This window comes from Cherax quadricarinatus, chromosome 72, assembly GCF_038502225.1.
Source record: "Cherax quadricarinatus isolate ZL_2023a chromosome 72, ASM3850222v1, whole genome shotgun sequence".
Classification (NCBI taxonomy): domain Eukaryota; kingdom Metazoa; phylum Arthropoda; class Malacostraca; order Decapoda; family Parastacidae; genus Cherax; species Cherax quadricarinatus.
The window spans coordinates 10,120,482-10,130,605 of record NC_091363.1 but is presented as its reverse complement, the minus strand read 5'-3'; the positions used below and the strand labels follow the sequence as shown (position 1 = coordinate 10,130,605).

At 43.8% G+C, this 10,124-nt stretch overlaps 1 protein-coding gene across 1 annotated transcript; it reads left to right on the top strand.

The window, feature by feature from the left end:
- The first annotated feature begins 6,150 nt into the window (after positions 1-6,150).
- On the top strand, positions 6,151-10,124 carry LOC128701251 (uncharacterized). Its single transcript, XM_053794847.2, has 4 exons — positions 6,151-6,307; positions 8,294-8,432; positions 9,608-9,727; positions 9,982-10,124. The coding sequence occupies exons 1-4, from the start codon at positions 6,267-6,269 to the stop codon at positions 10,084-10,086; spliced, it is 405 nt and encodes a 134-aa protein (XP_053650822.2). The 5' UTR covers positions 6,151-6,266; the 3' UTR covers positions 10,087-10,124.

Here is a 10,124-nt window from a genome sequence, read left to right as displayed (position 1 = left end):
ATATTAGCTTTATTTACAGTGAGCAAAGTTAGGGTATTTTTCCTGAATGGTTTGTAATATACCACTGTGGATAAAATACTTTGACATATCTTCAACATTTCTGAGTGAGTTGTCTCTGAATTCATTAATTTTATCGCACTGCAGCACATAATGATACAAGGTGTGACAATAGTTTACCTGGAGTTTACCTGGAGAGAGTTCCGGGGGTCAACGCCCCCGCGGCCCGGTCTGAGACCAGGCCTCCTGGTGGATCAGAGCCTGATCAACCAGGCTGTTGCTGCTGGCTGCACGCAAACCAACATACGAGCCACAGCCCGGCTGATCCGGAACTGACTTTAGGTGCTTGTCCAGTGCCAGCTTGAAGACTGCCAGGGGTCTGTTGGTAATCCCCCTTATGTGTGCTGGGAGGCAGTTGAACAGTCTCGGGCCCCTGACACTTATTGTATGGTCTCTTAACGTGCTAGTGACACCCCTGCTTTTCATTGGGGGGATGGTGCATCGTCTGCCAAGTCTTTTGCTTTCGTAATGAGTGATTTTCGTGTGCAAGTTCGGTACTAGTCCCTCTAGGATTTTCCAGGTGTATATAATCATGTATCTCTCCCTCCTGCGTTCCAGGGAATACAGGTTTAGGAACCTCAAGCGCTCCCAATAATTGAGGTGTTTTATCTCCGTTATGCGCGCCGTGAAAGTTCTCTGTACATTTTCTAGGTCGGCAATTTCACCTGCCTTGAAAGGTGCTGTTAGTGTGCAGCAATATTCCAGCCTAGATAGAACAAGTGACCTGAAGAGTGTCATCATGGGCTTGGCCTCCCTAGTTTTGAAGGTTCTCATTATCCATCCTGTCATTTTTCTAGCAGATGCGATTGATACAATGTTATGGTCCTTGAAGGTGAGATCCTCCGACATGATCACTCCCAGGTCTTTGACGTTGGTGTTTCGCTCTATTTTGTGGCCAGAATTTGTTTTGTACTCTGATGAAGATTTAATTTCCTCATGTTTACCATATCTGAGTAATTGAAATTTCTCATCGTTGAACTTCATATTGTTTTCTGCAGCCCACTGAAAGATTTGGTTGATGTCTGCCTGGAGCTTTGCAGTGTCTGCAATGGAAGACACTGTCATGCAGATTCGGGTGTCATCTGCAAAGGAAGACACGGTGCTGTGGTTGACATCCTTGTCTATGTCGGATATAAGGATGAGGAACAAGATGGGAGCGAGTACTGTGCCTTGTGGAACAGAGCTTTTCACCGTAGCTGCCTCGGACTTTACTCTGTTGACGACTACTCTCTGTGTTCTGTTAGTGAGGAAATTATAGATCCATCGACCGACTTTTCCTGTTATTCCTTTAGCACGCATTTTGTGCGCTATTACGCCATGGTCACACTTGTCGAAGGCTTTTGCAAAGTCTGTATATATTACATCTGCATTCTTTTTGTCTTCTAGTGCATTTAGGACCTTGTCGTAGTGGTCCAATAGTTGAGACAGACAGGAGCGACCTGTTCTAAACCCATGTTGCCCTGGGTTGTGTAACTGATGGGTTTCTAGATGCGTGGTGATCTTGCTTCTTAGGACCCTTTCAAAGATTTTTATGATATGGGATGTTAGTGCAATTGGTCTGTAGTTCTTTGCTGTTGCTTTACTGCCCCCTTTGTGGAGTGGGGCTATGTCTGTTGTTTTTAGTAACTGTGGGACGACCCCCGTGTCCATGCTCCCTCTCCATAGGATGGAAAAGGCTCGTGATAGGGGCTTCTTGCAGTTCTTGATGAACACAGAGTTCCATGAGTCTGGCCCTGGGGCAGAGTGCATGGGCATGTCATTTATCGCCTGTTCGAAGTCATTTGGCGTCAGGATAACATCGGATAGGCTTGTGTTAATCAAATTTTGTGGCTCTCTCATAAAAAATTCATTTTGATCTTCGACTCTCAGTCTGGTTAGCGGCTTGCTAAAAACTGAGTCATATTGGGACTTGAGTAGCTCACTCATTTCCTTGCTGTCATCTGTGTAGGACCCATCTTGTTTAAGTAGGGGCCCAATACTGGACGTTGTTCTCGATTTTGATTTGGCATAGGAGAAGAAATACTTTGGGTTTCTTTCGATTTCATTTATGGCTTTTAGTTCTTCCCGCGATTCCTGACTCCTAAAGGATTCTTTTAGCTTAAGTTCGATGCTTGCTATTTCTCTGACCAGTGTCTCCCTACGCATTTCAGATATATTGACCTCTTTTAGCCGCTCTGTTATTCTTTTCCGTCAGACTACGGAACAATGCTCTTCTCCAGACTGAGGGACTGACCACCTCAAAACTTTAAGGGTGATGGACTGATTACATCGTCTTCAAGTCTCTTCTGCTTCTATCAACTTTTCTGTACTCGACTGAAGAAGCCTACTGTGTAGGCGAAACGTTTCTAAATAAAGATACCTAACTGTTGCATATGTGTCTTACCTAACAACAGAGTCTAAAGATTTTACCTTATAAAATATGTGATACACGCTGGTTAGCCAGTGTTGTGTGGATTAGACTGCTGGTTAGCCAGTGTTGTGTGGGTTAGACTGCTGGTTAGCCAGTGTTGAGTGTGTTAGACTGCTGGTTAGCCAGTGTTTTGTGGGTTAGACTGCTGGTTAGCCAGTGTTGAGTGTGTTAGACTGCTGGTTTGCCAGTATTGTGTGGGTTAGACTGCTGGTTAGCCAGTGTTGAGTGTGTTAGACTGCTGGTTTGCCAGTGTTGTGTGGGTTAGACTGCTGGTTAGCCAGTGTTGTGTGGGTTAGACTGCTGGTTAGCCAGTGTTGTGTGGGTTAGACTGCTGGTTAGCCAGTGTTGTGTGGGTTAGACTGCTGGTTAGCCAGTGGTGAGTGTGTTAGACTTCTGGTTAGCCAGTGTTGTGTGGGTTAGACTGCTGGTTAGCCAGTGTTGTGTGTATTAGACTGCTGGTTAGCCAGTGCTGAGTGTGTTAGACTGCTGGTTAGCCAGTGTTGTGTGGATTAGACTGCTGGTTAGCCAGTGTTGAGTGTGTTAGACTGCAGGGTAGGCAGTGTTGTGTGTGTTAGACTGCTGATTACCCAGTGTTATGTGTGTGTTAGACTTCTGATCATCCAGTGTTGTGTGTGTTAGACTTCTGGTCATCCAGTGTTGTGTGTGTTAGACTTCTGATTAACCAGTGTTGAGTGTGTTAGACTTCTGGTCATCCAGTGTTGTGTGTGTTAGACTTCTGATTAACTAGTGTTGAGTGTGTTAGACTTCTGGTCATCCAGTGTTGTATGTGTTAGACTGCTGGTTAGCCAGTGTTGAGTGTGTTAGACTGCTGGTTGTCCAGTGTTATGTGTGTTAGACTGCTGGTTAGCCGGTATTGTGTGTGTTAGACTGCTGGTTATCCAGTGTTGCGTGTTAGACTGGTCAGCCAGGTTTCAGTGTTAGACTGGTCAGCCAGGCCTCAGTGTTAGACTGGTCAGCCAGGTCTCAGTGTTAGACTGGTCAGCCAGGCCTCAGTGTTAGACTGGTCAGCCAGGTCTCAGTGTTAGATTGGTCAGCCAGGCCTCAGTGTTAGACTGGTCAGCCAGGCCTCAGTGTTAGACTGGTCAGCCAGGTCTCAGTGTTAGATTGGTCAGCCAGGCCTCAGTGTTAGACTGGTCAGCCAGGCCTCAGTGTTAGACTGGTCAGCCAGGTCTCAGTGTTAGATTGGTCAGCCAGGCCTCAGTGTTAGACTGGTCAGCCAGGTTTCAATGTTAGACTGGTCAGCCAGGTTTCAATGTTAGACTGGTCAGCCAGGTTTCAGTGTTAGACTGGTCAGCCAGGCCTCAGTGTTAGACTGGTCAGCCAGGCCTCAGTGTTAGACTGGTCAGCCAGGCCTCAGTGTTAGACTGGTCAGCCAGGCCTCAGTGTTAGACTGGTCAGCCAGGCCTCAGTGTTAGACTGGTCAGCCAGGCCTCAGTGTTAGACTGGTCAGCCAGGTTTCAATGTTAGACTGGTCAGCCAGGTTTCAGTGTTAGACTGGTCAGCCAGGCTTCAGTGTTAGACTGGTCAGCCAGGTTTCAATGTTAGACTGGTCAGCCAGGTTTCAATGTTAGACTGGTCAGCCAGGTTTCAATGTTAGACTGGTCAGCCAGGTTTCAATGTTAGACTGGTCAGCCAGGTTTCAGTGTTAGACTGGTCAGCCAGGCTTCAGTGTTAGACTGGTCAGCCAGGTTTCAATGTTAGACTGGTCAGCCAGGTTTCAATGTTAGACTGGTCAGCCAGGTTTCAATGTTAGACTGGTCAGCCAGGTTTCAGTGTTAGACTGGTCAGCCAGGCTTCAGTGTTAGACTGGTCAGCCAGGCTTCAGTGTTAGACTGGTCAGCCAGGTTTCAATGTTAGACTGGTCAGCCAGGCTTCAGTGTTAGACTGGTCAGCCAGGTTTCAATGTTAGACTGGTCAGCCAGGTTTCAGTGTTAGACTGGTCAGCCAGGTTTCAATGTTAGACTGGTCAGCCAGGTTTCAGTGTTAGACTGGTCAGCCAGGCTTCAGTGTTAGACTGGTCAGCCAGGCTTCAGTGTTAGACTGGTCAGCCAGGTTTCAATGTTAGACTGGTCAGCCAGGTTTCAATGTTAGACTGGTCAGCCAGGTTTCAGTGTTAGACTGGTCAGCCAGGCTTCAGTGTTAGACTGGTCAGCCAGGCTTCAGTGTTAGACTGGTCAGCCAGGTTTCAATGTTAGACTGGTCAGCCAGGTTTCAATGTTAGACTGGTCAGCCAGGTTTCAATGTTAGACTGGTCAGCCAGGTTTCAATGTTAGACTGGTCAGCCAGGTTTCAATGTTAGACTGGTCAGCCAGGCTTCAGTGTTAGACTGGTCAGCCAGGCCTCAGTGTTAGACTGGTCAGCCAGGTTTCAATGTTAGACTGGTCAGCCAGGTTTCAATGTTAGACTGGTCAGCCAGGTTTCAGTGTTAGACTGGTCAGCCAGGTTTCAGTGTTAGACTGGTCAGCCAGGTTTCAGTGTTAGACTGGTCAGCCAGGTTTCAGTGTTAGACTGGTCAGCCAGGTTTCAGTGTTAGACTGGTCAGCCAGGCTTCAGTGTTAGACTGGTCAGCCAGGCTTCAGTGTTAGACTGGTCAGCCAGGTTTCAATGTTAGACTGGTCAGCCAGGTTTCAATGTTAGACTGGTCAGCCAGGTTTCAGTGTTAGACTGGTCAGCCAGGCTTCAGTGTTAGACTGGTCAGCCAGGCTTCAGTGTTAGACTGGTCAGCCAGGTTTCAATGTTAGACTGGTCAGCCAGGTTTCAATGTTAGACTGGTCAGCCAGGTTTCAATGTTAGACTGGTCAGCCAGGTTTCAATGTTAGACTGGTCAGCCAGGTTTCAATGTTAGACTGGTCAGCCAGGTTTCAATGTTAGACTGGTCAGCCAGGTTTCAATGTTAGACTGGTCAGCCAGGCTTCAGTGTTAGACTGATATCCACAAGATTTACAAACGTTCAAGTGACGTTGTAACTAAGATTCATAACGTTTTACAAAAAGATACGAAACTCGCACTAAAGTTCATAAAGATACAGATATATGAATGTTGCAACAACCAGTGATGGAAGTGATATTACCAAGAATGTGTCTGTGTGGAAGTTTTGTGTCCAGGACGATTGTTCTCCCAGTTTATAAACTCGCCCCTCGGGGCAAAAACTACACAAAAATATTATGTTCTATATACACCCAGGATGGCTACTGCTTCCTTCTTCAGTCACATGAGAGAATAATGTAGAACCAGAAGCTAAACATAATTATCTTTATAGTTAACACTCAGCACCTGCCCCTTCCCATCACTGGCGAGGTGAACTTCACTAACACCACAAACACTTGCAATAACACACATTTTCTGAAAATATACGGTAATATATTTTTTGAATAAATAATTTCTGAAAACATACGGTAATATAATTTATAAATAATTTCTGAAAACGTACGGTAACATAATTTTGAAATTAACCTGGATTTAAAAAAAGTGAATGTAATCGTCTTGGTTGCGGAGGATGACAGAACATCGAGTGGAATATACAGTCGTAAAGATTTTTATTGTGAGTTTGTAATTATCTGGAAACCTTCATTGAAAAATTTGCCTATCAAGCAAGAGTTTTGAAGAGGCAAAAAAAGTTAAGTGTGAGAAGTGTCAGGTGTGGTAGTGGGGTAATGATGTGAACACTTTGCCACGCTTCCCAACCAGGGGTATATATGTGACAGAAGAATATCACTTGTTTATTAACTTCTTAACTCTTCAAGCAATAACTGACTCATATAACTACAAGTTGGCCACCATGAAGTTCCTGATCATCTTAGCTTCCCTCAGCCTCGCCTGGTAAGATTCTCATCTTGACTTATGCTAGACAATGCTTAAGTTTTATTAATATGACTTAAAATTCTCTTTAACAGAGACAGTCTTGTTGTCATGAAAATCTAACAAGGACAGGTTTCCCATGTTGTTTAATTACTACAGTAAAGTCTTGCCTTGTTACAGGAAGATCAATCCTCACTCTTATATTGTTTACCACTCTCCCTCACTCACAACTCTGGCTGCTTCTCCCTCACTCACAACTCTGGCTGCTTCTCCCTCACTCACAACTCTGGCTGCTTCTCCCTCACTCACAACTCTGGTTGGTTCTCTCCTCACTCACAACTCTGGTTGGTTCTCTCCTCACTAACAACTCTGGCTGCTTCTCCCTCACTCACAACTCTGGCTGCTTCTCCCTCACTCACAACTCTGGCTGCTTCTCCCTCACTCACAACTCTGGCTGCTTCTCCCTCACTCACAACTCTGGCTGCTTCTCCCTCACTCACAACTCTGGTTGGTTCTCTCCTCACTCACAACTCTGGTTGGTTCTCTCCTCACTCACAACTCTGGCTGCTTCTCCCTCACTCACAACTCTGGCTGCTTCTCCCTCACTCACAACTCTGGCTGCTTCTCCCTCACTCACAACTCTGGCTGCTTCTCCCTCACTCACAACTCTGGCTGCTTCTCCCTCACTCACAACTCTGGCTGCTTCTCCCTCACTCACAACTCTGGTTGGTTCTCTCCTCACTCACAACTCTGGTTGGTTCTCTCCTCACTCACAACTCTGGCTGGTTCTCTCCTCACTCACAACTCTGGTTGCTTCTCTCCTCACTCACAACTCTGGCTGGTTCTCCCTCACTCACAACTCTGGCTGGTTCTCCCTCACTCACAACTCTGGTTGGTTCTCTCCTCACTCACAACTCTGGCTGGTTCTCTCCTCACTCACAACTCTGGCTGGTTCTCTCCTCACTCACAACTCTTGCTGGTTCTCTTCTCACAACTCTGGCTGGTTCTCTTCTCACTCACAACTCTGGCTGGTTCTCTCCTCACTCACAACTCTGGTTGGTTGTCTCCTCACTCACAACTCTGGCTGGTTCTCTTCTCACTCACAACTCTGGTTGGTTCTCTCCTCACTCACAACTCTGGTTCTCTCCTCACTCACAACTCTGGTTCTCTCCTCACTCACAACTCTGGTTGGTTCTCTCCTCACTCACAACTCTGGTTGGTTCTCTCCTCACTCACATCTCTGGTTCTCTCCTCACTCACAACTCTGGTTGGTTCTCTCCTCACTCACAACTCTGGTTCTCTCCTCACTCACAACTCTGGTTGGTTCTCTCCTCATTCACATCTCTGGCTGGTCCTCTTCTCACTCACAACTATGGTTGGTTCTCTCCTCACTCACAACTCTGGTTGGTTCTCTCCTCACTCACATCTCTGGTTCTCTCCTCACTCACAACTCTGGTTGGTTCTCTCCTCACTCACATCTCTGGTTGGTCCTCTCCTCACTCACATCTCTGGTTGGTCCTCTCCTCACTCATAAAATCCCTTAAGACAGGTCTGTGACAAATGACTCAGTGGTGCTGTTAACCTTATCATGAGAACGAAACAAGACGCAACCCCTGGCATGTACTGTAGTTGGTGGTGTTCAATAACACAAGACCCAGGGTATAAACACCAAGATATGTATACACTGAGAGTTTCCTGTAATCTTTATATTAATATTTGAAGTATTTTTGATTGATGGTGTACAAGTGAGATGCAGACTTAAGTAACCTTGTGCAGTATATAGGCTTCAAGCCTAACTAGCCGATGACTCAAGGTGAATCACGGTAGAGTAATCCTTGACTTACTGGTTGGTCGTCACAAAGTATTCTCCCTCTCCCAGTACACTAATAACCCTCCCATGTTATGGTTCTTACACATCTATCAGACATACTAGGTGAAAATTGGACAGCAAATCTTTGTTTATTGTGGATTGTATTGCTGTTGACACTACACACCTTTCCTTGTCAGGGCCCAGGAGGAGTACCACTGCCACTGTGCTACCTTCATCACAACAGAGGAGGGAGCAGAGCTGGTGCACAACCTGCCAGAGTTCATTATGGATAGCTGCGAACACTTCGAGGAGTGTGAACTACACTGCTCTGAGGAGGTAAGAACCTGCCTACACTGAAATTATATTAAACGGAAAAACAGTACACAAAATAGATGAGAAATGTGTAAGGTTTAGTGTACAAGCTCTATTATACACCTCATTAACATCCAGTGGCTGGTAGTCAGTAGACTGTAAAGGTACATAATGGGTCCAGGAAATGAGCCCCAGTATTTAGACAGCTAATCAAGTGGCATTAATGGTGTTTTCTAAACACTAGGAAACAATCCAAGAAAATTTCTGCTCACACACAGATTATTGCATATCTGTGCATCGTCCATAAATGTTTGATACCTCTTACTAAGACTATATAATTAAGCAGCAGTTCTCTTTTTACTGTACTCACTAATGTAACCTTAATACTACTCTCACTTTACTTTTGAACACACAGACGCTTCAGTTTGGTGTGTAGGTTTTACACTATAATATTCATGGACACGATTTTCATACTGTGCCTGACTCACTCCTACCTTGTCACCTTGTCTCATTCACTGATAACCTATTATATATATATATATATATATATATATATATATATATATATATATATATATCGTGCCGAATAGGCAGAACTTGCGATCTTGGCTTAAATAGCAACGCTCATCTTGCCATATAGGACAAATGAAAATTTATGTATGCAATAATTTCGTCAAAATCATTCTTAACCTAACGAAAAAAATATACTTCATTGTGTTTGCTTAGTACAAAATTATTGTAAACGTATTTAAAATATATTTAGTTAGGTTACGCTAAAATAAATTGCTCTTGTTATAATAAGGTTAGGTAAGTTTTCTAAGATTCTTTTGATGCAAAATTATAAATTTTTACATTAGCATTAATGAAAAAAATATATCTTTAAACGAATAAGATAAAATTTTAGAAAGGACTTAATTTTAAATGAGTTCTTGCTAATTGACCAGTTTTACATATTCGGCACGACATATATATATATATATATATATACATATATATATATATATATATATATATTATATATATATATATATATATATTTATATATATATATATATATATATATATATATATATATATATAATTTGAATATTTTATATTGTTTTGTTGGTTTGTCATTATATGTTTGTAGCAAACTTTACATGACAGTTATGTGGAACTCGTGAAATAATGGTACTGATATTAGTTACGATGTGTCACAGTTCATTGAACTGACCAACGGAGGTGACCTGGACCACGTGACGGAGGATGGCAACATTATTGGTCAGGTCGCTTGTGACACCCTGGCTGCCGAAGGTTACCTTGATGTTGAAGCCAGCGAGGTCAGTCTCTTTCATACATCAATATTAATTCATATATATTAATGTATCAGTATTAATACATCAAGTTATTATCACAGTCATAAGTTGTTGTTGTTGTCTTGGGAATATAATGCACCTGAATTATCTTGAACTAAGTCATTGTAGCCAAGATTAATGTAGATCAAACACCAGAGTAACTTTAGCTGCATAAATGAGATGAAGAAACAAATATTCAATATACCTCAGTGATATTACTGACGTTGTTCTCTGTGCAGGTGTACATGTACAGCAGCATCTGTCACGGTCCCTGGCTGTACAACGGCTTCAAGAGCCAGACACCATTATGCTGTGTAGGAGGAGAATACGAAGCTTGCCCATAACTCAATTCCTTCTCCTCTTCCTCCTTCTCTTCTTCCTC